The 27,217-nt window shown below is 32.5% G+C and overlaps 5 protein-coding genes and 1 pseudogene across 11 annotated transcripts in view; 3 read left to right on the top strand and 3 right to left on the bottom strand.

Moving 5' to 3' along the window:
* Nucleotides 1–2,073: 2,073 nt before the first annotated feature.
* LOC141453120 (uncharacterized) lies at nt 2,074–4,538 on the bottom strand. Its single transcript, XM_074125881.1, has 2 exons — nt 4,220–4,538; nt 2,074–2,540 (listed from the first exon to the last, which is right to left on the bottom strand). Exons 1-2 carry the CDS (start codon nt 4,383–4,385, stop codon nt 2,146–2,148), a joined length of 561 nt encoding a protein of 186 aa, XP_073981982.1. The 5' UTR covers nt 4,386–4,538; the 3' UTR covers nt 2,074–2,145.
* A 1,578-nt stretch (nt 4,539–6,116) lies between these two features.
* On the bottom strand, nt 6,117–7,659 carry LOC141452832 (uncharacterized). The gene is made up of 2 exons (XM_074125278.1): nt 7,351–7,659; nt 6,117–6,752 (listed from the first exon to the last, which is right to left on the bottom strand). The coding sequence occupies exons 1-2, from the start codon at nt 7,574–7,576 to the stop codon at nt 6,355–6,357; spliced, it is 624 nt and encodes a 207-aa protein (XP_073981379.1). The 5' UTR covers nt 7,577–7,659; the 3' UTR covers nt 6,117–6,354.
* A 2,014-nt stretch (nt 7,660–9,673) lies between these two features.
* Nucleotides 9,674–13,133, top strand: LOC141452968 (uncharacterized). 2 transcript variants are annotated; one of them, XM_074125594.1, is made up of 3 exons: nt 9,674–9,931; nt 11,327–11,632; nt 12,394–13,133. In XM_074125594.1, exons 1-3 carry the CDS (start codon nt 9,730–9,732, stop codon nt 12,399–12,401), a joined length of 516 nt encoding a protein of 171 aa, XP_073981695.1. In that variant the 5' UTR covers nt 9,674–9,729; the 3' UTR covers nt 12,402–13,133. The 2 variants fall into 2 exon arrangements, with proteins under 2 accessions (XP_073981695.1, XP_073981694.1); XM_074125593.1 differs by lacking the exon at nt 12,394–13,133 and having other exon boundaries at nt 9,689–9,931; nt 11,327–12,367.
* Nucleotides 13,134–13,226: 93 nt separating this feature from the next.
* Nucleotides 13,227–15,923, bottom strand: LOC141453280 (uncharacterized; annotated as a pseudogene).
* A 3,541-nt stretch (nt 15,924–19,464) lies between these two features.
* Nucleotides 19,465–22,937, top strand: LOC141453405 (uncharacterized). The gene is made up of 3 exons (XM_074126601.1): nt 19,465–19,811; nt 21,789–22,121; nt 22,397–22,937. Exons 1-2 carry the CDS (start codon nt 19,502–19,504, stop codon nt 22,097–22,099), a joined length of 621 nt encoding a protein of 206 aa, XP_073982702.1. The 5' UTR covers nt 19,465–19,501; the 3' UTR covers nt 22,100–22,121; nt 22,397–22,937.
* A 2,662-nt stretch (nt 22,938–25,599) lies between these two features.
* The window catches only part of LOC141453027 (uncharacterized), a 251,856-nt gene continuing 250,238 nt past the window's right edge, over nt 25,600–27,217 (top strand). For all 6 annotated transcript variants that reach the window (XM_074125732.1, XM_074125730.1, XM_074125731.1 and 3 more), the window contains exon 1: nt 25,600–25,803. The gene's annotated coding sequence lies outside the window, so the exon portion shown is untranslated. The remainder of the gene's footprint in view (nt 25,804–27,217) is intronic.

The following is a 27,217-nucleotide window of genomic DNA, read 5'->3' as shown; positions in this document are numbered from 1 at the left end:
ACTTTATTTATTGACATTATTTATCTGAAGACTATTCTGATTTGTAACAAGAATAATTACTTTTCACTCGGCAAAGTTTGAGGGAGAAAGCAATATTTGGCGCATTTCTCGTAAAAGTTTTATAATTTTGTGTATTGATGCAGTAAAACTGTCACTTATTGCACTTACAATGTTGACTCCACCAAGTACTCGATTCGTGTAGTCACTAGCAGTATCTAAACTTGAGAGGAGTACACTATTGCCACTTTTAACCGCTTCTTGAACCGTATTACTAGCACTAGCTGTAATACTGGACTCTAATTCACGACCAGATTTAACTAATTGATTGATGAGCTCATCCTTTCTCCCTAAGAATGTCTCTATAGACTGCGATAAATATTTCCAAAATTCCAGAACTTTTTTGAAGCTGTTTTTCCCAAGATCCGCTATGTAGCCCATTCCAGGCTCAACACGTACCAAATCTAGAATATTAGAAGTAACAACAATTAATGGTTATTTAGAAAATCTAGCAGTTTATGTTGTCTAAATATGTTAATTGACTTGAATCGAATCCACATTTCAATTACGGTGTTTTCTTGATTATTAATTTAGTTAAATACAGAGAGCATGACGTGTAAAAGTGAGATGAGATAGAGTCTGTATTACGGTGTGTTAATCTCAAGAAGTTGTACATTTCCCAAGCTAGGCCCTTCAAAGCTAGGTATTTTTTTTTTTAAAGGAGCTTAAACTTTTTATTCTGTTTAGGTACTCTACTACTTCTGATTCTAAGGGTTTCCATCTTTGTAAATATTATATTAATATTCTAGAAGTGAGTTTTCTCTGAAACGAAATGAAATTTGGAACTTTTTCACGATTTGCTGGAAAATAGTACTAAAGATTTTCTTTAAACTATCGTACACCAACACTAACTACTTATATAGCTTAACACTCTAATTTTCTGGAACCATTTTCCTGGAAAACTAGTACTTTTTGGTTCCCCTGGAAATGCAACCATAACCATTCATCTAATTACGGTACCCAGACAAGGTAAGATTCTTATCAATGGAATCAAATTAAATACCAAGATGAAAGAAAAATATGTTAGCTATAAGTTTAAATTTACAAAATTAATTATATTTTAGAAAACTACTTCACCAATAATTTCTAACTAAACTATTAACTTATAAATTTTATTCTAAACATCCTTCAGGATTTTTTTGGGGACATTTCTATGAAGTTCCCTTTAATTAAAATGGGTCATTAATGTTTGCCAGGAACTATTCCACCAACTAAATTTATTGATGAGGTATTCTTTTACTGTTGGTATAAAGAACTTATGTAGATTTAAAAAGAGATATTGCAGAAAGAGATGGATATTATGTTGGTGCTTCACATTATTAGCATAATAATTATTTATTTTTTTAAGCGCAAGAAGTTATTAAGGTTAAATACGTAATGGATTCAAAGGGAAGTAGAAGTTGGTCAAGATTATATTTCTCAAAGATCTAGATTGATAATCCAATAAAGTTCAATTAAATTAAGAAGAAATTAAGTAGTGAAATTTTAGAAATAGATCAAGATACTCACTCACAACTTCCTCAGATAATTGCTCTACCTTAGTCTCAAGACCAGAGCTAGAAGAAACATGTGAATCCTGTAGTTCCGCACTAGGAGCAGGTGGTTCCTCTGCACTTGGACTACATCTACTAAAAAGGCACCAACCATTTCTCCGAGAGAGAGACCATGCATCCACAAAAAACAACAACCTTACTTTCAAAATCTGGACTTTCTTGAACTTTTTCAACCATTAAAGCAGTATCGTCTGATGGTCCTGTATCTACAGTACTTCCGCCAGAGTCTAAAGTCACAGCAATGGGCAGTGCACCCACAAAAACATCCACATTAAATTAAAATAATCTTACTTTTAAAATATTTAAGGGGTAAAAATAAATTACCTTTTACTGACACTTTAAGTTACGAGTAAATTGTATTCAAAGATATTCTGCAAGAAGTTATTTAACAGGGAAAAATAAGAATTGTATCTGTTGTTGAAGTAATGTAAGAGGTAAATATACTCTTGATTTTGTAAATAGATTATTTGTAAAACACTAAAGAACATTCTGTTTTATTTTATACTGAGAAAAATACATTAATTAATAAAAATCACTAGTCTTCAGATTCTTCAGAGCTCATCATTTGGCAAATTTGATTTAACTGCGTTTTAACTTTCTTTAAAGCTTCAATAAAACTATTACCAAAGGATGATATACTATCTATTCCTCCGATCGCTTGATCTGTTAAGCCTTCCGCAGTATTTATACTTGTGTAGACTGTATCATTTCCTTGGTTAGCCACATCTATAGCCATTCCTAATCCCAAATTAGTTACACACGAAATCCTTTTGTTGCCCAATTCAACCATATTAGTGATGAGATTCATATTTTGCTCATTGATTGTTTTTAAGTAACTCAGTAACTTTTGCCAAAGTTCCCTGGCTCTCTTGACACCCTTTTTACCCAGTTCAGCTAGAGACTCCAATCCAGGCACAGTTTTCACTAAATCTACAACATTAAATGCATCAATTATTAGTGAGAAGAAAGTTTCTTCTGAAATTAAAGATTTATTTCGTTATTAAATGAATTGATTGAGATAATAATAATTTTAAAAAAAAATGTTAATTGTTTCATTATTATTATTTTTTCCGCCTCAACATCGGGACAGTGCTGTACCGTTACAAACAACTCTATATCACAAGACAGTGAGCTGTAAGAAGGTACCAGGAAATCTAAGGGCTATCAACTAAATCCGGAAAGCCAGTACGCTAACCTTTAGTTAATCCCTTACCTTTTTCATTAATGGTGAAACAAAATCTAAAATCTAAATTATTATAGCAATACTCTAATAAAGTAAAATTATAAAAATACAAAGACTAAGAATCCTTTCTGGTTATTCTAAGTAAGTTACCAGGTGTTACAAGCTGATGAGGCTTGTCGTCTCAAAAGTCACCTGAAGAAGCTGAATCTAGAATGTGAAGGCACCTGCCGATTTTGTGGAGAGATTCAGGAAACTCTAAAATATCTCCTAGTCAGAGATAACCTACGTAGAGAAGTTCTGCAAACAGTGTGTCAAAGCACACTTCGTTGGATTTCTTGGAGGGTCTGTATAGTTTCCGTTAATTTGAGAGGATGTTCTTTAGAATATCTTGAAATGCTTTGTTACAACTAATGTAATCCCTGATTGCCGGCTCTTGCTATTCTAGAATCAACTTACGGGGCGCTATGAGGGGTCTCATGAGTGTAGGGCTCAAGAATTTACTCATTAATAAAAATCAAAATACCGTTGATGGACTGAATTCCAAAACACGGGAGCAATATACTTCTGCTTTAGAAAAACAGAATTGAATTCCACGACAATGAAAACTTCATGACTTCATTAGGGTTCAAAAATATGTTTTTAATTGTTCTGTTAAAAAATAGAAACATTGCAGCCTCAATGAAATACAGAATTTAGTGTGCCGCGAATAGGAAAAGATTGCGAAAAAGAATTCTATAGATCCATCCCTAATTCTGAGATTTCTTAAACGGTTGATCTGGCACCAGTTAGGGGAGCCACAATGCATAGGTATTGAAATTAGCAGTGCATAATTCTAACCTGTTTAAAAATAAAAATAAAACGGCAATAATAAATCAATATTTCCAGGCAGCCACCAGAGAATAATTTTTTTTTTTTTTTTGGGGCGCATCAACAGCTGAGGTTATTAGCGCCCGGAGCTTTTTCCAGTGCACTGCCGGCCTCCGGACAGTGTTCTCTCGTTACAGACAACACTGTCCATCACCGGACAGTGTGCTGTAAGAAGCTCCTAGGAAGAGAAAATCTAAGGGTCAGCTGCTGGATTCGAACCCAGGACCTCCGCGTGGGAGTCCAGTATGCTATCCTCATAGCTAATCCCTTCCCTGAGAATAATAATGTTTTACAAAATCAATCAACCGAAAACATTATTTTCCTAATAGCTCTTTCATTAAAAAAAAAAAAAAAAAAAAAAAAATGGAGCTTGAATAAAATTTAGAATCATGAGAATTATAGTAACAGGGTTTATCACTAGAATTTCAAATATTATTAGTGATACTGCATTAATTCTATTGCATTTGTTATTCTGTACAAAAATAAAATAATGCAAACACTAGATCTAGATATTCTTGAATTGAAATACAATTCAGAAAGAATCGTTAATGGTTCTCACCTAAAATTGTCTGAGCTATTTCAGCCAGTTTACTTTCAACGTTTGGGATTTCAGGAACATGTAGCACCTCTTCGACTGTTTCACCACCACTAGGATAAGGCTTTGCATCCACAAAAATTACTAAAACAAAGCAACAGATCACTGAACAAATTAACAATAACTTCATCGTAGAACGGGTGATTAGGAACGAAGATTCTGATTGCTGACTGATATAATCCTGAGTAAGAACACTTGTTCAAACTTTAATTTTTGTTTTTAGTAAATTTCAATATTTGTAGTACACTGCAAAATATTTAAACCAATACATATGATTATGTTTATTTATGCCAAGAAAATAAACAAGTGCCTTGAATCAGATACATTTATAAATATTCAACAATCATTTATACGAGTATATATTTTTTTAAAGAATTCTAATCATTCAAAATAAACAGAAGTATATTCAACTGAACCCTTATTCCGAATAGAGTTTTATACGGAATAGATTTGTTTTAGTTTCTATTAATAATATTTAGTTACTTTAAGACTATGATAAACTAATTATTATATATTTATGATTAATCATTTTCACAATCTATAAATTCACAGTTGAAGTTAATTACTTTCAATTTCAGTATGAGTGCAAAATAATTATTTAATACAAAAGACACTTCAAATGAAATATTTTATTACTAAAAACAAGAATATTGAACTTATCCCACGCCAAGACTTCAGTAACTAAACCTTTAAAGGATTGTTGAACATATGTCATGGCTGGACATTAAATTTCTGTTGTGGATGGAATAATTTCTTTCACTCTTGCTTTGACGGTATTTCCCATCATAAGTTAAGGGCATCAGCTGCCCTTTTCTCGGTTTTCTAGTCTCTAACTCTTTAAACCTTGCTATCATCTCTACTTCTTCTCTTAGACTGTCTTCTTCTTGTACTCTTATCAGGTAGAATTCAGTTGTGGAATTTTTCAGTTCACTGTCTCAACACAGCATCACAAGCTTCCGTATCTCTTAATGTCCGAACGATTCTTTTATTTATTTCTAGTTCTTTCAATATATCTCATGTTTTTGTATTTTTTTCTTTTTTTTATTTATTACAATAACATCTTTAATCAGTACTAAGACAATAACTTTGAATTATTCTTCAAATGTAATGTATTAGATCAAAATAGAATTGGTTTTTTGGGGATAAAACTTTTGAATTAAAAAGTAAATAATGAGAAGTAATCACCAATTGTTTTTAGGTGGGGCTCATCTTTCAACTGCCAAGTTGGATGTCGTGGATGAAAATACTTGAAAATCCTACATTCAAATATTTAGTTTTATCCATTTCGCAGACATTGCTTACAATGTATGTAATCTCACAAGTTTGTTGCTTCTAAAAGAAGTTCAACGAACTTCTTTTTTGGTTGCGAATCAGCTGTGAAGATCATTAGAGCGCCACATTATAAAACTGTAGTTAAAATGATACTCGAATATTTACATTGCAGTTTTTAAAATTCAGCAACATCATGCAGAGACACTAAAATAGAAAAATATAAAGAGCTATTCTACAACTATGGTGTTCTTTTTATTCAGTCAACACAACTAAAATTTCCTCTTCTGTCTGCTGGAAATGGAATCCTTTTGAAGCTTTAAGCTGGTCAACGCACAGTTATCCTAAATTTATAGTAAATTTTAACCAATATTGGTGTTTTGATTGTTTAATTTCTTCAGATTGGTGGCGAGAATAGGAATCATGGTATTGTATTATATTATATTGTAGGAAAGTTAAGCCAGTTAACCTTGTCTAGAGTGTCTGACATAATTGTTTTGCATGTCCATTAGAAAACTTCTTTTTATCATATCTGGAGGGTTGTAGGCCGATTCCAGTGGGCTGCTGTATATGCGCAGTTAACATTTCAGTTATTATCAAATTATTTAGAGTCGTTTGAAAAAAGTAAAATACCAGCATATCCAAAATATAGAAGGAAAATAAAATTTTGCTATTTAATAAATTAAACGACAATTTATTTAATTATTTTAGTGCCAGTTTTGTAGAGAGATAGTTTTCAGTGAAGTAGGAGTAAAATAAACACAGCCACCACGTTATTTATTGACATTATTTATCTGAAGTACATTCTGATTTGTAACAAGAATAACTACTCACTCGGCCAACTTTGAGCGAGAAAGCAATATATCGCGCATTTCACTTAAAAGTTTTATAATTTTGTGTATTGATGCAGTAAAACTGTCACCTATCGCACTTACAATGTTGACTCCACCAAGTACTCGATTCGTGTAGTAATTTGCAGTATCTAAACTTGAGTGGAGTACACTATTGCCACTGTTAACCGCTTCTTGAACCATATTACTAGCACTAGCTGTAATACTGGACTCTACTTCACGACCAGATTTAACTAATTGATTGATGAGCTCATCCTTTCTCCCTAAGAATGTCTCTATAGACTGCGATAAATATTTCCAAAATTCCAGAACCTTTTTGAAGCTGTTTTTTCCAAGGTCCGCTATGTAGCCCATTCCAGGGACAACACGTACCAAATCTAGAATATTAGAACAACAATTAATGGTTATTTAGAAAATCTAGCAGTTTAAATTGTCTAAATTCATTAAGGGTATTTTGAAAGTAGTTGCAAGGCCCATTTTAGTGATTATTGCAACAGATGTACTTACACCAGTCCGATGTGTAGTCTTTTGAATATGTTAATAACTTAAATCGAATCCACATTGAGTAAAAGCGCTAATGAGGCACATTTCAATAACGGTGTTTTCATGGTTATCAATTTAGGTAAATACAGAGAGCATGACGTGTAATGTTTGCCAGGGACTTTTTCCCCAACTGAATTTATTGATGGGATATTCTTAAGCTTTTACTATTGGTTTTAAGAACTTATGTAGATTGAAAGGGAGATATTACAAAAAGAGATGGCAATTATGTTAGTGCTTCACATTATTATCATAATAATTATTTTTTTTTTTAAGCGGAAGAAGTAATTAAGGTTAAATACATAATGGATTCAAAGGGAAGTAGAAGTTGGTCAAGATTATATTTCTCAAAGTTCTAGATTGATAATCCAATAAAGTTCAATTAAATTAAGAAGAAATTAAGTAGTGAAATTAGAAATAGATCAAGATACTCACTCGCAACTTCCTCAGATAATTGCTCTACCTTAGTCTCAAGACCAGAGCTAGAAGAAACATGTGAATCCTGTAGTTCCGCACTAGGAGCAGGTGGTTCCTCTGCACTTGGACTACATCTACTAAAAAGGCACCAACCATTTCTCGGAGAGAGAGACCATGCATCCACAAAAACATTTTGCACTGAAGCTAAGAAAAAGAAGAACGGAAAAATGAACAATAACTTCATCGTACTCTCCAAAAATAATGTTCTATCTGTTGACAGATTTACAAATCTAGCTAAGAACACTTGTTTAAACTCCACACTTTTAGTTTTATTGAACAATAAATATTTGCTGTATATACTGAAGAACAGTAAAAACAATGCATATATAATTATGTTTATTTATGCCAAGAAAGTGAACAATGCCGTTTATCATTTACATTTATTGATATTTTTTAATAATTTATGTATTTTTAAAATTTCCATTATTTTAAAATAAATTTTAGGATGTCTTTACAGACGGAAATTAGATCCTTTATTAAATTTTAAATGTAACCAAATTACTTTAATTGATATTTGCCGTATTCTTTTAATATCAATGTCATTGGAAGAATTATAATATAATTAAATAGAAATCTTGACAGATATTGCTACTTATGTGTATATTTGTTTTATAATTAATAAATACATTATTTGTTACCATCTAAGGCTCGCTCTCTTGACAAAAACGCATCCAAGAATGCGCAAATAAAATTGTGCAAAGTACTGGATCATCTGGAGCATCCCTTTACAGGCCAGAAAATTTAACCCCAAAATTGATAGTTGGGCAAAAAACAGAGAGCGCGGAGACGCCCTTGCTTGCGGCTACTATCGTGTGCTACTGGGATGTCAGAATAGAGTTAAAAACAATCAATAACTACATTATTTGCTAACATCTGAGGCGCTCTCTTGGCATAAACGCAATCAAGAATACGAGATTAGTAAGAAAATTGTGTAAAGTACTGGAACTTCTGGAGCATCCTTTTACAGGCCAGAAAATTTAACCCTAGACAGAGTACTTTTTTTAACAGAGTACTTCGGCGGAAAGCAGAGAGCTCGGAGATGCCCTTGCTTACGGCTACTCTTTGATGGATCATCCCGAAGCTGGAATATCGGAGTATAGTTAAAAACGCCCGCTTGAGAATGATGGACACTTGAAAGGAACCAGGGTAAAATGAGGACTTCCACCCTTGCGGAGGAAATATGGACCGATTTCCCGCTTGCAGTAGATGGAGTGCATCAGCTGTTTAAATCTCCACAGTAACATGATTATAGAGTGTATAATATACAGTAATATGTTTTTATCAACTAATTTTTGTGTTAAAATTATTAAATTTGTATTAAATGTATTTTTTTTAGATACCCAATATTTTACTATTTTGACAACATTTTTGACGTTTTGGAGGTATCATCTAAACCTTGATGAAAAATAATAGAGCCCTTTGAATGTTTTATATTCATCCAAGTGACTTTATCTTGCGCCACCTTGTCAATCTGCATACTTCAGGAAAAGTCGAAGACTAGCCTTGCAAACTTTTCTAGCACTTAATCACTCAAGAGTGGAAAACTGCACATGAACAGGTTGCTGTAAAAATCTAAGAAAAAACAGTTTTCTTTTTCTAAAAATATTTTTAGAAGGCTAAGTTTTAGATCCTAAAGCGAAGCTGCACCACTTGTTGTACTCAGTGTGAATAAAAGACAAAGAAAAAAGAAAAAACGGTCATTTTCATGATTTTATTCACTGTGGAGCCAAGGAATACCAGTAAGAAGTCCACTTAATCTCCGGCGTTGAATGTATCCCACAATTATTTTCATAAATTCAAATCAAATTGGGAATTTAGAAAAACACAATCAGGTGTTGCAAATATAGTAATTCAGTTACCACTATTTCTATTACAAAATTTTCAATTCATGTCTAATTTCTACTAAAACTGTTTGCCATAACAATTATTCTCAACTCGCAATAATAGTGTGTCAGAATTAGCATCAATATCAGTTTAAAACTGTTTAACCGTAAGATTTATTATTGTATAAGTAACAATAAAAGACTTGAAATATTTAGAGACAGAAATCAAAAAATATCAATGTAAATTAAAACAAATGTTTAACCTTAAAATTAAATAGGAGCTAATTTCTAAATTGAACATATCCTTACTTTTTAAAAAAATAAAATAAACAAACATGGTTTACTTTCTTGGCATAAACAAACATAATTATATATTTGGTTGTAACTGTTCTATAAATATGCAAGAAAAAATTATTTGATGTTTATTGAAAGCAAAATTTAAAGTTTGAACAAGTGTTCTAACAATAGTATCCAAAAACAGGTTTCACCTTAATTTCTGAGCGCACATTCTACGATGAGGTTATTGTTAATTTGTCCAGTGTTCTTTTGCTTTGTTCTGATCCACGATGTTTTTGTGGGTGCACTGCCCTTTGCAGTGACTTTAGACTCTGGCGGAAGTACTGCAGATGCATACGATATTGTTTCAATGGTTGGAAAAGTCCAAGAAAGTCCAGATCTTGAAAGTAAGGTTGTCGATCTATCCCATGAAGTTTTAGGTGAGTTCTATTTTCTTTTGCAGAGTTCATTTTTTTGGAGTTCCGTCATTAAAATCGATAAAAGTTATTTTTTTCTTCCCAACTACTAAATTTCTATAGGAATAAGTTATTTAATGTTCATGAATGTCCGTTTAGAGAGCAAACCCAGTAGGGTAGCCAGATGTTCGGGGTACATAAGGTGTACTCTAGGCAGCCAATATTATTGCTAATATTAAAGTAAAATCGGAATTATTGTGATTTGAAATCTGATAAATGGGAATAAATGTTAAATCTAACAATAGCGCACTTAACGGCGTCAATAAATATTTTTTGGTTTAATAATATGTAATTTTTTGTTATTATTAAGTACAGACAGATTGCCAGAGGCTAAGGCCCGCAAAGCTAAGATGTAGTATTAGGGTCGATTCGCGGTGTAGGTCTTGGAATTTACACAACGTTTAATATGAGAATGAAATATTTAAGTATGTTTTTTAGCTGCCTCTGTCCCCGATACAGAATTTAGTAGTTAGACGTAAAGCCCGCCTAAAAATAGGCATTAATTTACTAATCTTTCTTTATTTTATAATGAAAACACAGGACCTACATTACATTGAAATAGTTGAAATTACTATTTCAAATACATTGAAATAGTTGAAATTACTATTTCAAATACATTGAAATAGTAATCAATAATTACATTGAAATTTTTAAAGTATATTTTATAGTACATATTTTGAAGTATTTTGTTTATCTATTAAGTAAATTATGTGTATATATTATTTCTATTTTATCTTTATTTCTATTCTACGATATATATATATGTATAAATGTATGATTTATGTATATTCTATAATTATTATATATTGAGTTATTATTAAATGTTATTTTAAATTATATTTCTTTGTAACTGGGTGATTGCCCGTCTTATAAATAAATAAATAAATAGTACTTTGGGGGAAAACCTACCCACTTCTCTCAGAAAGTGCCCTCCCTAGCAATATTCATGAAAGAATGTTTGAAATAAACGTTGTAGTAAATTTTGCGTTCAATGATGTGTATACCCATTCCAGGAAAATTTGAATCAAGTGAAAAACCAAATCCGTAAAGTGATAAATCCAGTTAAGGTATTTTGATGCTAAGTTTCAATCGGCTTCCCTGGTTTTGAACCAATTCAAAATATAAAGTTTCGGCTTTCTGGAATTTCGTTTTTGAGATATTCTGTCCATATACATTGATCATTTTCTGATCTTTCTGATTAAAACATATTTTTCGAAACAAACAATAATTTTTTAATCAATTAATTTAACAGTCTACTAATATCCAAAAAAATTATCTTAGAAGCTTAGTAAATGTTAAGAACTTCCCTTTCTGTAAATACTTTCCAGTCATAACTAACTGATAAACCTTATATTCTAGGATTGGTAGATGCTGTGCCTTGGTTGACCAATATAGGTGGACTTGGGAACGAAGGCATTAAAACAGGACAGGAACTATTGAAAAATTTATTACGGTACATCAAGTTATTCGAAGAGAACCGGATCGGTTTTATCTTCAATCTGATCGGATTTGGGCAGGAAGCGCTGTACAGGCTTATTTATACAGGCGTAAGGATCGCTGTGAATTTGGTAGGAGCAAGGAATAATATAGTTAACTCAAGTGTAGAAACTGTCCAAGTCGCAACACAGCAAATGATAAATGGAATTGAAAGTTTAACTGCAATTGGTAATTGGTTTAGAAATTCTATAACAAAAATTAAAAATTATTTAACTGAAATTAATAGTATGCTGCGTTATCCCCAAAAAGATGAAGTTTTAACTGAGTAACTTTAAATTGGAGTATAAAATATCAGATTGCATTCAAGAGGAATGTTTTGAATTGTACTGTACCCAAAATAAAAGCTACCTAATATTTATGTGATAGCTAAAAATATTTCTATTTTTATCTACTCTTATCGTTTCTTTGAACAAAATTTACAGCTAAGATAAATGAACATTTTTCTAATAGCTTATGGCCCTTAGATCTTCCCTTTGTAAGATTAGCTAAAGTTAATCTCAGCGAAAGAATATAATATTGAAAGTAGCAATATATTGAGAAATTTTTGTGTTTATAGTCAGAAGTTGACGCTTCAGTTTTTTTTTTGCCTTTTTTTGGCATTGGCTTTCGCCATACAACCGGCATCGTCTAGGTGCTTATCACTAGAATATCACTCACTCTCCATTCTTACTTATAAATACATTCGCTTCACACATTCATCCCTCTACTATATACAACTATTTACATACAAACTTACAGCTAATAGATGGATCAGTACTCTATATTCCTGCCATCCTTATAGCTTAACCGAAATTAAAATCACAGTTATTGGCAATAGTTTTACAATCGTAAGTTGAATCTAAAATTGAGGGACATCCAAACACGTTAGGATATCATTTAAATAGGACAACCAATTTTTTGTTTTACAATTAAACTGTGATTTTTTTCAGATAATTAAACAAAACATTATAAGATTGTCTGGGCAAATCATCTGTTGTCATATTAAGAACTTTGGCCCACCATTTTAATACCCTTTCCAGCGCCACAATTCTGAGATGTTTGTAACCTATTTCAGATCTTATGAAGTGATTAGGAGTATTTACAGGCAAGTGGTACAATTGTTTGAAAAAATTAGTTTGGACTCTTTCAAGATCTTCGGTCCGAGCCCTGATTTCAGAGGAATACAGTACAGTTGAAACGCCAATATATTAAAATAATCTAATTTTGTTTTCCCAGGTGTTAGACCGCCCTCTAATTAAGATATCTTTTACCTTTCCTAACCCTTTTGAGCCTTTATTTGCCAATTGATCTGAGCATAATCTAAAATTACCTGAAGAAATGAAAGGGATTCCAAGGTAGATATAACTAGACACGTATTGTATATCTCTTTCACCAAATTTCAATATGGGGAACTTTTTTAACTTTTTTTGGGGACAAAATACCACCACCTTGGTCTTCTCTGTGTTAACTTGGAGAAAATTTGCTGAACAGTACTCAGACAGAATATTCTATTTTGACTGTGCATCCGTTCTGGAATCAGCGAAGATGACAATGTCACATTAAACATAAAATATCTTCATTGAGGTACAAAGTATTTTAAATCATTTTACAAATAAAACAATTCAAATTATAAAAACTGAAAATAAAAACCTATTAAAGAAATTTCTAACATACAATTAATTATTTATTTTGATTTATGTTTTACAATTTTTTGTTTTTGAAAACCTTATTCTCTAAAAAAGGTCATTTAAACCTCATTTTCTAGCATAAACTCTATTTCAAAAAATATATTGCTAGAAAATTCCAAAAGTTAAGGAATTAAAATAAATAATAAAAAAGATTATTCTTATTTTTTAAATATTTAAGGGGTAAAAATAAATTACTTTTTACTGACACTTTAAGATAAATTGTATTCAAAGATATTCTGCAAGAAGTTATTCAACAGGGAAAAATAAGAATTGTATTTGTTGTTGAAGTAAAAGGTAAATATACTCTTAATTTTGTAAATAGATTATTTGTAAAACACTAAAGAACATTCTGTTTTATTTTATACTGAGAAAAATACATTAATTATTCTAATTCACAGTCTTCAAATTCCTCAGGGCTCATCATTTGGCGAATATCATTTAACAGCTTTTTAACTTTCTGTAAAGCATCAGTAAAACGATTACCAAAGGATGATATTCTATCTGTTCCTCCGATCGCTTGTTCCGTTAAGCCTTCCGCAGCAGTTATACTTGTATGCACTATATCATTTCCTTGGTTAGCCACACCTTTAAGCCATTCCTAATCCCAATTTAGTTACACTCGAAATCCTTTTGTTGCCCGATTCAACCATATTAGTGAAGAGATTCATATTTTGCTCATTGAATGTGTTTAATAATTCATTAACATTTGCCAAAGTTCCCAGGCTCTCTTGACACCACTTTTACCAAGCTGAGCTAGGGACTCCAATCCAGGCACAGTTTTTACTAAATCTACAATATTAAATGCATCAATTATTAATGAGTGGAAAGTTTCTTCTGAAATTGAAAATTTAATTCATTATTAAAGGAATTGATTTAAATGATTTTTATAAAAAATTGTAAATGGTTTCATTATTATTATTTTTTTATTTAAGATGCCTCAACATCGGAGATCATTGACCGTACTCTGGACAGTGCTCTATCGTTACAAACAACACTATACCATAGGGCTGAGAGCTGTGAGACGATACTTTTTTTTTTTTCTTACTTTATTTATTTTCACAACTGTATTATTTTTCTGCAACAAGTGAAGCTGATACAATATGATAATAGAATAAATACATAAATAGCATGAGGGGAGAATTCATCCATTGGTGAAACTCCCAAAGAGGTACAGTACACTGGCACTTACTTCATTTAGAAGATGGCGTGGCCGCCTGCGCTTCAATTGCCTGGGAGGATTTCCTGGTAGAGTAGTAAGCTGAGATACTAGAGGATTGGGATGTGAGGTAATTGAAGTATAGAATTTAATGTAGCAGGATCTTACAGCTTCTGAAACATAGTAAACATGGAAATCTCCGGTGGAAGGTATAATTAGAAACAAAGTAAGGAGCATTAGCGATTCTACGGAGTGTTTTTGACTGGAAGGATTGGAAGAAGATACTAGGAGAGAAAAGCTAAGGGCTATCAGCTTGATCCGAAATGCAACGACAATACGCTAACCCTCAGCTAATCCCTTACCTTGTTCATAAATTTTGAAACAAAATCTAAATTACAGTAGCAATGCTTTAATTAAGTAAAATTATAAAAATAGAATGGCTACGAATACAACTATATTTTTTTCTGTATTGAAAACAATTCCAAATAATCTGGTTCAATTCAAAATTTAATTTAATTTTTATTCTTTTACACACCGTAAGAGGAAGCATTGTAATCGTGAAATATTTGAACTTGAATTTACACCGGAAATATATGTTAGCTCGTCCAAAAATACCCGATCCCCAGGACATTGGATAGGACGTTGGAAGTGTGGCTTCCATGGCGAGCGCCTGTTCTTTCTGGTTATTCTAAGTTACCAGATGTTATAAGCTGATGAGGCTTGTCATTTCAAAAGTCACCTGAAGAAACTGGGTCTAGAATGTGAAGGCAGCTGCCGATTCTGTGGGGAGATTCAGGAAACTCCAATATATTTCCTATAATCAGAACAAAAAATAACCTCGGTAGCGAAGTTTTGCAGTGTGTCAAAGGACACTTCGTAGGATTCCTTGGAGGGACTGTATATGTAGTTTCCGTTAATTCGAGAGAATGTTCTTTAGAATATCTTGAAAGGCTTTATAAGGAAAGCCTATGTTACAAGGAATGTTATCCCTGATTGCCGGCTTCTGCTATTCTAGGACCAACTTACGGGGCGCTATGAGTGTAGGGTAATAGGGATAAATTTAGAATCATGAGAATTATAGTAACAGGGTTTATCACTAGAATTTCAAATATTATTAGTGATACTGCATTAATTCTATTGCATTTGTTATTCTGTACAAAAATAAAATAATGCAATCACTAGATCTAGTTACTCTTGAATTGAAATACAATTCAGGAAGAATCGGTAATGGTACTCACCTAAAATTGTAAGAGCTATTTCAACCAGTTTACTTTCAACGTTTGGGATAACAGGAAGAGATGGTTCCTCTTCGACTGTTTCACCACCACCAAAACAGCTCCATGGTACATACCATCCTACACCATTGTCCCCCGGATAAGGCTTTGCATCCACAAAAATTACTGAATAAAAGCAACAGATCACTGAACAAATTAACAATAACTTCATCGTAGAACTGGTGATTAGGAACTAAGATTCTAACTGCTGACGGATGTAATCCTGAGTAAGAACACTTGTTCAAACTTTAATTTTTGTTTTTAGTAAATTTCAAATACTTGTATACTGTAAAATATTTAAACCAATACATATAATTATGTTTATTTATGCCAAGAAAGTAAACTAGTGCGTGCAATCAGATACATTTATAAATATTTAACAATCATTTATATATATTTTTTTAAAGAAATCTAATCATTCAAAATAAACAGAAGTATATTCAACTGGACCCTTATTCCGAATAGAGTTTTGCACGGAATAGATTTGTTTTAGTTTCTATTAATAATATTTAGTTACTTTAAGACTATGATAAACTAATTATTATATATTCATGATTAATAATTTTCATAATCTATAAATTCACAGTTGAAGTTAATTACTTTCAATTTCAGTATGAGTGCAAAATAATTATTTAATACAAAAGACACTTCAAATGAAATATTTTATTACTAAAAACATGAATAATAAACTTAACCCATGCCAAGACTTCAGTAACTAAACCTTTAAAGGATTGTTGAACATAAATCACGGCTGGACATTAAATTTCTGTTGTGGATGGAATGATTTCTTTCACTCTTGCTTTGACGGTATTTCCCATCATAAGTTAAGGGCATCAGCTGCCCTTTTCTCGGTTTTCTAGACTCTAACTCTTTAAACCTTGCTATCATCTCTACTTCTTCTCTTAGACTGTCTCCTTCTTGTACTCTTATCAGGTAGAATTCAGTTGTGGACTTTTTCAGTTCACTGTCTCAACACAGCATCACAAGCTTCCTTATCTCTTAATGTCCGAACGATTCTTTTATTTATTTCTAGTTCTTTCAATATATCTCATGTTTTTGTATTTTTTTCTCTTTTTTATTTATTACAATAACATCTTTAATCGGTACTAAGTCAATAACTTTGAATTATTCTTCAAATGTAATGTATTAGGTGAAAATAGAATTGGCAAAAAGGTTTTTTGGGGATAAAACTTTTGAATTAAAAAGTAAATAATGAGAAGTAATCACCAATTGTTTTTAGGAGGGGCTTATCTTTCAACTACCAAGTTAGATGTCGTGGATGAAAATACTTGAAAATACTACATTCAAATATTTAGTTTTAACTATTTCGCACAAATTGTTTACAATGCATGTAATCTCATAATTTTTTTCCTTTTTAAAATAAGTTCAACCAACTCCTTTTTTGGTTGCGCATCAACTGTGAAGATCATTACAACTTTTTTCTTTCTCTTACTGAGTGCACTCTAGTTGGAATGGCAATGTTAATCTCATGTGAATAGTCTTTGCTTAGCAGTGTCCAATAAATCAGAATTTCTTAGTTAGCTAGTTTGGTACTTCGTTTTGGCACTGGTTTGCCTTTTACAATCACATCCTCTTTATCTTCTTTCCAAAAGTAAATTTTGAACTTTCACTATCCTGCTGTGTCCTGTGAGTAAAAGAAAACGTTTCCTGGTAAAATTGAGACAATTCTTTTATCACAAAAATTTCAAAAGTTTTATTTTAGCCACCACGCGCACAATCAATTCTCAAAAGCACCATTTCTGATAGTTAAAGGTTTTTAAACCATAGAAGTGTTTACCATTTTTCTAAGTACAGCTAAATCGAGACTGATACTTCTTCATGACAACTGTTTTCAATAAAAGGGAACATGCCAATGAGGGTTCTAGAAAGATTTGCATTATTTTTCACAAAGGCATGCACTTGAGAAATTAATTAGTATCAAATGCTAAACTAACGAAATGGATAACCCACCAATTGCGATCACTGATGTGATCATTAAATGTATTTTATTATTCAGAATTAATTAAAAAAAATCTATTAAAATTAGTGTCACCTTGTAAATTAGTTCAATTTGATTTGAAATACGTTAAGTTCTTTTTTTCTTTTGCATCTGGGCAATATTTGTATCTAAGTTAAGAATCTCTGCAGTAGTCCACATTATTTCACCAACTTCGTTGAGAAGATATGATACTGGCCAGCACATTCTCGTCTGGAAAATTCCTGTTTATTCCTGGGACAACCAAGAGAGTGATTTTATCACCAAAAAGTACAATGTTTGAGCTCAGGTCTTCTCGAAATTTCTAGTAAAAAATTCAATTTTAGAATATGGCAAGAATATAAATACTTTTTCTTGTGAACAGTAAGTGTACTGACATACACTGATATACACTGCCGGTCAAAAGTTTAGGACCACCTCAATTTTTTGAGAATATTCGATATATTTTGGAATAAATAACACAAACTAACATTGTTTTTCAACAATGAAGCTTTAATATATGTTAACAGAAGTACACAGTTCAATATACGAGGGGCACTATTTATATTTTGAGCCTAATAATAAAAAAACAGTAATTTGTCATTGAAAATGACTTTATTGTTTTTCAAAATATTCTCCTTTATGATCTATACTCGTACACTTCTGCATGCGTTCGAACCACTTGTCAAAGCATTTTTCCATTCCGCTTGAGACACCTCCAAAACATGGTTTTTGAATGCATCAACGGCTTCTTCTGCCGACGAAAATCGTTGTCCACGTAATTTATTCTTGACGTTCGGAAAAAAAAGAAGTCATTTGGTGCCACATCGGTACTGTACGGCGGAAGACCCATTAATTCGATGTTTTGAGTGCTCAAATAGTCGGTTGTTAGACGAGATGTGTGACAGCTGGCATTGTCTTGATGAAGAATGATCCGACGGCGCTTGTTTGTTTTCCTTATTTCATCGAAGACTTCCGGCAAACAAATGGTTGTGTACCATTCAGAATTAACCGTTCTACGTTCCTCTAAAGCAGTGGTTCTCAACCTTTCTAATGCCGTGACCCCGCAATACAGTTCCTCATTTGCGGTGACTCCAAACCAAAAAATTATTTTGGTGGCTACTACATAACTGTAATTTTGCTACAGTTTTGATTCGGAATGTAAATGCCTGATATACATTATGTATTCTCATTGCTACAAATCAAACATAATTTAAACGTAGTGATTAATCACAAAAACAATATTTAAATTATATATTGAGAAATATTTATTACTAATTCCAATAAATATCATTAACGGCCATAACGGCTTGCGTTCCAGCTGAATAGCGCTGCTGCAGACGGTAGCGCGGCTTCTCAGCGGCTAAAGCCATCGGAAATATGTGTTTTCCGATGGCTTTAGGCGACCCCTGTGTTTTGGTCGTTCAACCCCCGCCGGGGTCGCGACCAACAGGTTGAGAACCGCTGCTCTAAAGGCACTGTTGCCACATGACCAGTTTTTCCGAAAAAACAGGCGACCGTTTGTTTCGAAGTGCTTCGAGCGCGTACAACTTTTGTTGGATTTGGTTCATCTTGAAACACCCATACAGTCGACTGCTGTTTAGTTTCCGGCTCATACGCATACATCCATGATTCGTCATCACCTGTTACAATCTTATACACGTCTTTTGAAGCACCGCCATTGTACTTAAGCCTGCCGTAAGTGTAATTAGGGTTTCGAGTGATTAAAACTTATTAATTAATAAAAATAACAGGTGGTCTTAAACTTTTGAGCGGCAGTGTATGTATGTATATATATGTAAATAACGCAATAACCTTTTAATGAAACTTACGTAGTTCCTCCAATATTGATACAGGTGCTTTTGCAATGGTAGAAAAAATAATAATCCATGTATTTTACATATCTTACGTATGAAACAAACGTATACAAATTCTGTCCCAGTTTTATATTGACTACCAGCAGTTATGAAAGATTCATTAAAAACTGTAATATTTTCAATTGTGTTAGTGCATTCTGTTGTGAATGGTGCGCCAAATATATTTACTACTGGGCTATCTTACGTTGCAAATTATACCCAAGAGAAAATTAGTAAAACTGGTCAAGCTATTGGTCAAGTATTTTCCCTAGTAAATGGTACCGCACAACTACCAATAGGAGTAACTAGTCAGGCCGCATATATGACCACTTCCACGGGTAAAGCGGCAGTTACGTCAACTGCCCTTTTTGGCCAAGAAGTTGTAAGCGAAACAGTAGATCTATCAAATAAAATTTTAGGTAAATACTGCACCTACTATAATTCTCGAAGTTCTTATATAGGTTTTCAAAGTCCATATAAAAAAACATCATTTAATTATTATTGACATTATCTAGATTTTAAAATTGCACATTTATGACTCTTCATTAATGTCGGGAAGCTAAATATATCCGTCCTCAGAGTATCCTAAAATAACTGTCCTAGAAAATTTATTATTAAACTAAAACGTTACTGAACTATGCCTGTAATGCTCGTATATCAAAGTTAAGGGATAATCATTGGAAGCATTCACGAAAAACTGTCAGAAAAGTGTTAAATCCGTTCTACAAGGTGGTATTTTTTGTTAAAAAATTTTCTATAAACTCGAAATTTTAGCTAGATATATATCACACATTCCTCACATAGATGAGGAACAGAAATAGTATTAAATGGCTAACCTTATCAACTTAAAGAAGTTTCCTGGATTTTCTGGAAGAGCAACTATCCTTTCTCTTCCTGCAAATGCTTTAAAAAGAAGTTTCTTGGGAAAATGATAAAATTAAAAACTCAAGATAACCTCTTTAAAGTCAGACTAAGATATCCCCTTTAAAATCAGACCAAGATAACCCTTCTAAAATCAGACCAAGATTGAGCCTTTTTGGGGGGAGTGAGAAGAGTAATAGCGCGCTGCGACTTACCTAGATCTATTGTGATGGATGCTATAAATGTTTTTGCTCAGATCAATGTAAGTAGAAGACCTCTAACTACCACATTAGCTTATTAATAAAATAAAATCTAAGCTAACCAAACAAACCACAAATTACAGAAGGGTTTCACTATCTCGCTCCACACTCATCAAATCACTATGAAGTCTTGAACATTTATAGACAATATCAGTCCCTATATTCGAGTAAAATACAAACTTAAAAGATGCATTAGTCTAGGACAGCGGTTCCAAACCTAGGGTACCCCTAGGGGTAAGCAAAAAAGAAGTTATTTTGGCGGAAAATGTGAAAATTCGAAAAAATGTCGCTTTAGTTTTGGAGTAACATTACACATGGCCTGCATATAATTTACTTCTCCTTTATTAACGCTTTGCTCTTTCGATTTACGACCCCTGCAATAGTTATTGGTTTGAAATGTTTACCTATTCATAGATGATTTTTTTAATAGGAACATATCATATGTATATGTTCTTTACAAGACACATTATATTCAGATTGTTTTGCTGTTAATTTAAAGTTACAATACGTAAAATCAAGAATACGATTATTTATTCATATATATATATATATATATATACATATGTTAGGGGTACACACTAAGGAAACAATCAGGTAAAGGGGTACACTAATGAAAAAAGATTGGGAACCATTGTAATGACAGCTAAACTTTTCAGTTTAAAACCGGTCCTAAATTTAAAATTTTTAAACTCTACATTCATCTAATCATTATGAAATCTTGGACTTTTGTAGGACAATCCCTATCTACAAGTAAAATATAACTTGAACACTACATTAGTTTAGGAGATAATAGCAGCTAAACTTTTTACAGTTTGTTAGATCTATGTTGACAATAAGAGTAATCGGTATTTTTGTTCTTACAATACGTTCTTACAGTACTCTGGTGGCTTTTAAAGAAAGTATCATATTTTCTATTTACCTCTTTCAGAGATAAACTAATAATTGTTATCACAGTATTACACGTTCACCCAAACGTAAACCCACTTTTCTAAATTCAGGGTCCTTAAAAAAAATATTTTTGCTCAACACTCCTTACGTTAAAACTTTATAAAACTCTGCATTAGAGTGTAATGGGCTAGTAAAACGGTTATAACTCATTTTTATGGTACCAAAAACTGGCTCCTTAGTAAACAATACGTTTTCAATTTACTAGTTGGCAGTGTTGATGCTTACAAAGCCAATCCTCACTCTGAGAAGACCCATCGATTAGTCATTGATCTAAACTCCTCCATTCTCTACTAAACAGATTACATTTAAATGATTATTTTGTTTTAGATCTCATTAACACTATTATTGGAAGTATTCCAATCGTTGGTAGTGCAACAAATATTGTAACTGCGGCCACAAAATGGACACTAGATGCTGGCCAAACAGTTAGCCTGAATCTATTTAATGGGACCGAAAGTATAGGACGTGCAGTACTAACTGGCACCAACACTGTGGCACAGATTACTACCGGCATTGTCGGAGGGGCAGTAGATGTTATTGCAAATATAGGTGGAAAAGTTGCGAACGCTATATCATCGCTGATTAACAGTGGAATTGGAACTGGATTACAGTACATACCAGGAATTCCAGTTCACTAACCAGAACGGTGACCATGATTAAGTCAGTATTTCTTTGGCTAAATAAATAAAATTATGATCAAATAGTTGTCTAAACTTTTTTTGACTGATTATGTTTCGCAATAATTTTTATTGAACCTGAGTCACTTTTGTTTTTGTTAAATAAGTAAAAAACAAATTCATTCACATGAACTATTTGGAATGATTACAATTTGGAAGAAGAAGCAAGAAGTCTACGAGAAAAAATATATTGAAGTCTACGAGAAAAAAGAGAGTTTAACTTAATATTTCTTAATATAAAGTTAATATTTCTTTCAGGTACTTCCAGCCATCTGATGCCAAGTTCTTCCTGAAAACCTGGGCAAAAGGTCTTTCATTAAAAAGGCAATCTGCCACAATAACATCACAGATTAAGGACTCCATTCTTCTGACCCACTTCTAAACAGATTTGGGCTTTTCATTCTTTTTCCCAAATATTCATTAAACTTAAAATTTCATTACATTTGAACAGATATTTTTAATATAGAATTTTTAATGCATGGTCTGATAATTTATCGAATTCCTTTAGATTTTGCTTTTTTTTTTCTATGTAATATTTAGCGTTAAATAATTAACCAACCAAGAAGGAGGTATAAAATGTGGACAGATTGATTAGTCAATCAAAAGCTTTCACGGTAACTAATACACTACGATCATCACCAGCTCTCTCTTATGGCTGTTAGTTGAAATGTGTAAGCTTTATAGTTCATGAACAGTTTGAAACTATGGAAATAAACTACGAAAAGTTTGTTTATAAATTTATAGTTTGTTTTCTTTTGAACCTATTTTTCGTAATGGTACCAATAATTTTTTTTAAGAATCACTTTTGTATTTTCACCTAAAAGCACTGGCTTTGGAGGTTTTCTTCTCATTTATTTTCATATTTATCTTGGGTTTAGAATATTTACGACAATTTGAAGCAACTTTTCCTTTTTTTTTTTTTGGACTACTCTTATATATAGTTTTAGAAATGGGTAAACAACGTTGTCCAGTGAGATGACAAAGGGTTTAAAGTGAGATGATATTAAGTTAATCTCAGGATTTACTGGAATACCAAAATTCCTGCAGGAGTAAAGTTTGCTCTCAAGGACTCCCTTCATCGAGCGAGTAGAGTGGTGAGGCTAGGATTAGATGGATTATTTCTTGAGAGACACTAACTACCATACTTTTTACTTGTTTTTTTCTCTCTCTTACAACTTTATCATGAAGTATTGCTTTATGGTTGTATTTTAGTTTTCGAAACTCATTCGAGTGTGGAAACACAATTCACTCTTTCGTTTAATTCTCGAGTTTTGAACTTACACTTTTTTTTTTTGTAATTCCGAATTTTAGAAACTACTTATCTCCTAACTAACTCATACAGCTTGTAAAATAGTATAATTATATTTATAACCTAATCACTTTTTAAATAGAGATTCAATGTGAAAATTCAATTCCAATTTTGAAGAAAATTGACAGAAGCATCATTTTCTGAAAAGTTGTTTTCAGTTTTCTGCTCTGTTCTCAAAAAACGACACTTAAAATATTTGTTTCTTTCAAATCTTCCATAACTTTTTACAGTTTATTTAAAACTTTGCTTTGTTTGAGGACTGCGGTCATTTTAAGTCTCCTTGATATCAGGTAAACCTTTGTAAGTGTTCTTCTGACGATAGGGTTCCTGAATTCCTTAAGGTGGTTTTCACAGTTTTAATTACGAGGGTCGTTTGAAAAGTCCGTGCAAAAATAAAAACTACTTAATTTTTTGGGGTAAACTTTTTTATTTTTCAACATAGTCTCCTTTTAGGCTTATACACTTCGTCCAACGCTGCTCTAGTTTGTTGATCCCTTCCGAATAATAGGATTTGTCCAAGTCTGAAAAATAGCCATTCGTTTCTGCAATCACCTCCTCGTTTGAATAAAATCTTTTTCCCGCCAGCCATTTCTTCATATTGGGGAACAAATAGTAGTCCGAGGGAGCCAAGTCTGGAGAATAGGGGGTATGTGAAACGAGTTGGAACCCTATTTCCATTAATTTTGCGACCACAACTGCTGAGGTGTGAGCTGGTGCGTTGTCGTGATGGGAAAGGACTTTTTTGTGGGCCAATCGTGGGCGTTTTTCTTGCAGCTCGGTTTTCAAACGGTCCAATAACGATGAATAAGATGCACCTGTAATAGTTTTACCCTTTTCCAGATAGTCGATGAGGATTATTCCTTGCGAATCCCAAAAGACAGTCGCCATAATCTTTCCGGCCGAAGGAACGGTCTTCGCCTTTTTTGGCGCAGATTCCCCCTTGGTAACCCATTGTTTAGATTGTTCTTTGGTCTCAGGAGTGTAGTGATGTATCCATGTTTCATCCACAGTGACGAAACCACGCTTAAAGTCCTGCGGATTCTTCTGGAACAGCTGCAAACCGTCCTTGCAACACTTCACACGATTTCGTTTTTGGTCAATCGTGAGCAATCGCGGCACCCATCTTGTGGATAGCTTTGTCATGTCCAAATGTTGATGCAAAATATTATGTACCCGTTCATTCGAGATGCCCACAGCACTAGCAATCTCACGCACCTTCACTCTTCTGTCATCCATCATAATATCAATGATTTCTGGAGTAGTAACCTCAACAGGGCGTCCAGAACGTTCAGCGTCACTTGTGCCCATATGGCCACTTCGAAAATTTTGAAACCACTTATAAACTGTTCTAATCGAAGGTGCAGAGTCACCATAATGTTTATCAAGCTTCTCTTTAGTCTCCTGAGGCGTTTTGCCTTTCATAAAGTAGTGTTTAATCAACACACGAAATTCTTTTTCGTCCATTTTTTGAAAATCACTCGACTTCCTCGATTCGAACGAATGCCAAACACAAAGAAATAGACCGATCTGGCTGAAACTTGGTGTGTGTTCTTCCAAGAGATGCTACTAACTAAACATAACCTCGATATGCGCCAGTGGTGCTATCTCTTTGACTTTGCACGGACTTTTCAAACGACCCTCGTAATAAGTTATTTTATATTCAGGCAAATATTCATAAATAAAGACATTTATTAATCACATTATTCATTAAAAAAAATTAATGTCATTCTAAATTAGTAAATGATGTATAGCTTAGTTTCGAGAGAGAGTTGAATGAATAAATTTATTTGTTGATGATTAAAAGTGAATTAGTTCATCTCTCTTCAACAACTTAATATTTTTACTACTTTATTTCTTTAATAAATTTTATTTTTCTGAATACAAAGTTAGTCATCTTATTCCACCTAATTTATTTGTCATTCATTTCATTCATTCATCTTGCTTATTGGATTTATTTGAAGAAAATAAAGATAGACAAAATTGCTATTTATTTCTTAATTTTCATTTTTCTAAGTAGAAAAAAAAGTGTTGCTGCTACAACCAACAAGCTAAAAATTGATTTCTAGGTAGATGTCGCATTCTGGTGGAGTTGCAGACAACTTGTGTGCCCATAGTGGAGAAATACATGTTCTTTAGTCCAGTAGAACACGCGATATTTGGCCGGTCGGGTTTAGATTTGTGCGATCTACTGTGAGTGAATCGGCCGTTATTTTTCTCACTCATTCATTTTTATTTTTTTTTATTTTCCTTTTTTTTTAACCAGAAAAACTAATAATTAATTTTTCTGAGATATATATATTTTTTTTGTTGAGGGAGCAATTGAGTTATCAGAAAAGATTTGATCGGACATCTCGTTGTAAGTAAAAATACTAAACTGGCGATATAATAGTAAATGTATTAAGAATTTAATGCACTATTCTACTTATTTTAAATCATTTAGAGGGCTCCGTCGAGTGTGAAAATTTTATGCTCACCAAAAATCTCATTAACGATTGATTGGTTGATTTCAAATTACCTAAAAAAACATAAAATTATTCGTCTGATTTTCTGAAATTTGTAAAGCTGAAATTTTTTAAATACTCTCGTATTTTTTCATTATCTGAAACAATACTTTACATTCTATTTTTAAAAGATAATTTATAAATTTATTATTACTAATTTTGGGGGGTACTTATTTTAAAGGGGCATTTTGGGATGATTGAATATGAGGCATCTGGGTTAACAGATGATTTAACAATACACAATATTTAATTATGATTAAAAAATAAAATATGTAGCATAACATACAAAAAAGTTAACCCAAACTAACAGATGAAACTCTTTCTGAATTATTAATCTCAGTTAATATGACAAATATTCCAATCATCTTGAAGAGGGCCGCCTACGTCTGTCTGTCTAGATTCTCTCAAGACTGTTTTGCTTTAAAAATGAGCTGTTATCGGAAACATACGTTTCGTGGAAATATTAGAATCCTATTACAATGGTCTTTCAATTGTAGTAAATAAAATAAAGAAAAATATTTGTAAGTCAAATTTGGATACCATCTGGCGAATAATTTGAAGTTATTATCGGACCAAAAGTTTTAGACTTCACTTAATTTTTACGGTTTTCTTTTAATTTTAACGCATGTGATTGTCTAAGTGCAGATCTCTCTTAACTTTTAATAGATATATGAAATTTTTTCCAAGTAAGTCGAACGTTTGTTTGATGAGATGCTGAATGACGTTAAGCTTAAACTGAGAGTCATTTCCCAATAAAATGTGGTAATTTAAACATCTTCTAAGTATCAATATGTTGCAAATAAACAGTTAATTGAAGGGTTTTTCTCCAGCTGGAACTAACTGTAGATCATCTGGAAAATAATTCCAGAATTTGTGTAAAGAAAACTGCTAACATTCACTGGTGCTAATCCGGAATTTTTTTTTACCTTATGGTAAAAGTTGTTTTCAGTTTTCTGCTCTGTTCTCAAAAAACGACACTTAAAATATTTGTTTCTTTCAAATCTTCCATAACTTTTTACAGTTATGCGGTGAGTGTGCAATTTGAAAGAGTTCAAGGCAATTTTTTTAAGATCAATGGTAACCCTTCAAAATTTATATTTTGCTCTACAAAATCAGTCGATTCCTTTAAATTGCAGAGGTTTTAAGGGAATTTAGAGAAAGTACTTGAGACAATCTGTTTTAAGGAGCCGTCCCAGTGATGATTTGAAAATAATTTCGACTTTTTCTTTCTTTTTCATTTGATATTTAATAAGCTATGTGACAAATGAT

The sequence above is a fragment of the Rhodnius prolixus genome, unplaced genomic scaffold (genome assembly GCF_049639745.1).
Source record: "Rhodnius prolixus isolate KJV_2025 unplaced genomic scaffold, Rpr scaffold_3, whole genome shotgun sequence".
Classification (NCBI taxonomy): Eukaryota; Metazoa; Arthropoda; class Insecta; order Hemiptera; family Reduviidae; genus Rhodnius; species Rhodnius prolixus.
This window is presented reverse-complemented; position numbering and strand designations above follow the sequence as displayed.

Excerpts from the sequence above, each read along its gene's own strand:
- LOC141453120 (XM_074125881.1), bottom strand. The coding sequence starts at position 4,385 with ATGAAGTTATTGTTAATTTGTTCAGTGATCTGTTGCTTTGTTTTAGTA. Across the intron at positions 2,541-4,219 it reads AATAGCTCAGACAATTTTAG|ATTTAGTGAAAACTGTGCCT; the intron begins GTGAGAACCATT and ends TTAATGTTGTAG.
- LOC141452832 (XM_074125278.1), bottom strand. The coding sequence starts at position 7,576 with ATGAAGTTATTGTTCATTTTTCCGTTCTTCTTTTTCTTAGCTTCAGTG. Across the intron at positions 6,753-7,350 it reads ATTATCTGAGGAAGTTGCGA|ATTTGGTACGTGTTGTCCCT; the intron begins GTGAGTATCTTG and ends CTAATATTCTAG.
- LOC141452968 (XM_074125593.1), top strand. The coding sequence starts at position 9,730 with ATGAGGTTATTGTTAATTTGTCCAGTGTTCTTTTGCTTTGTTCTGATC. Across the intron at positions 9,932-11,326 it reads TCTATCCCATGAAGTTTTAG|GATTGGTAGATGCTGTGCCT; the intron begins GTGAGTTCTATT and ends CTTATATTCTAG.
- LOC141453405 (XM_074126601.1), top strand. The coding sequence starts at position 19,502 with ATGAAAGATTCATTAAAAACTGTAATATTTTCAATTGTGTTAGTGCAT. Across the intron at positions 19,812-21,788 it reads TCTATCAAATAAAATTTTAG|ATCTCATTAACACTATTATT; the intron begins GTAAATACTGCA and ends ATTTTGTTTTAG.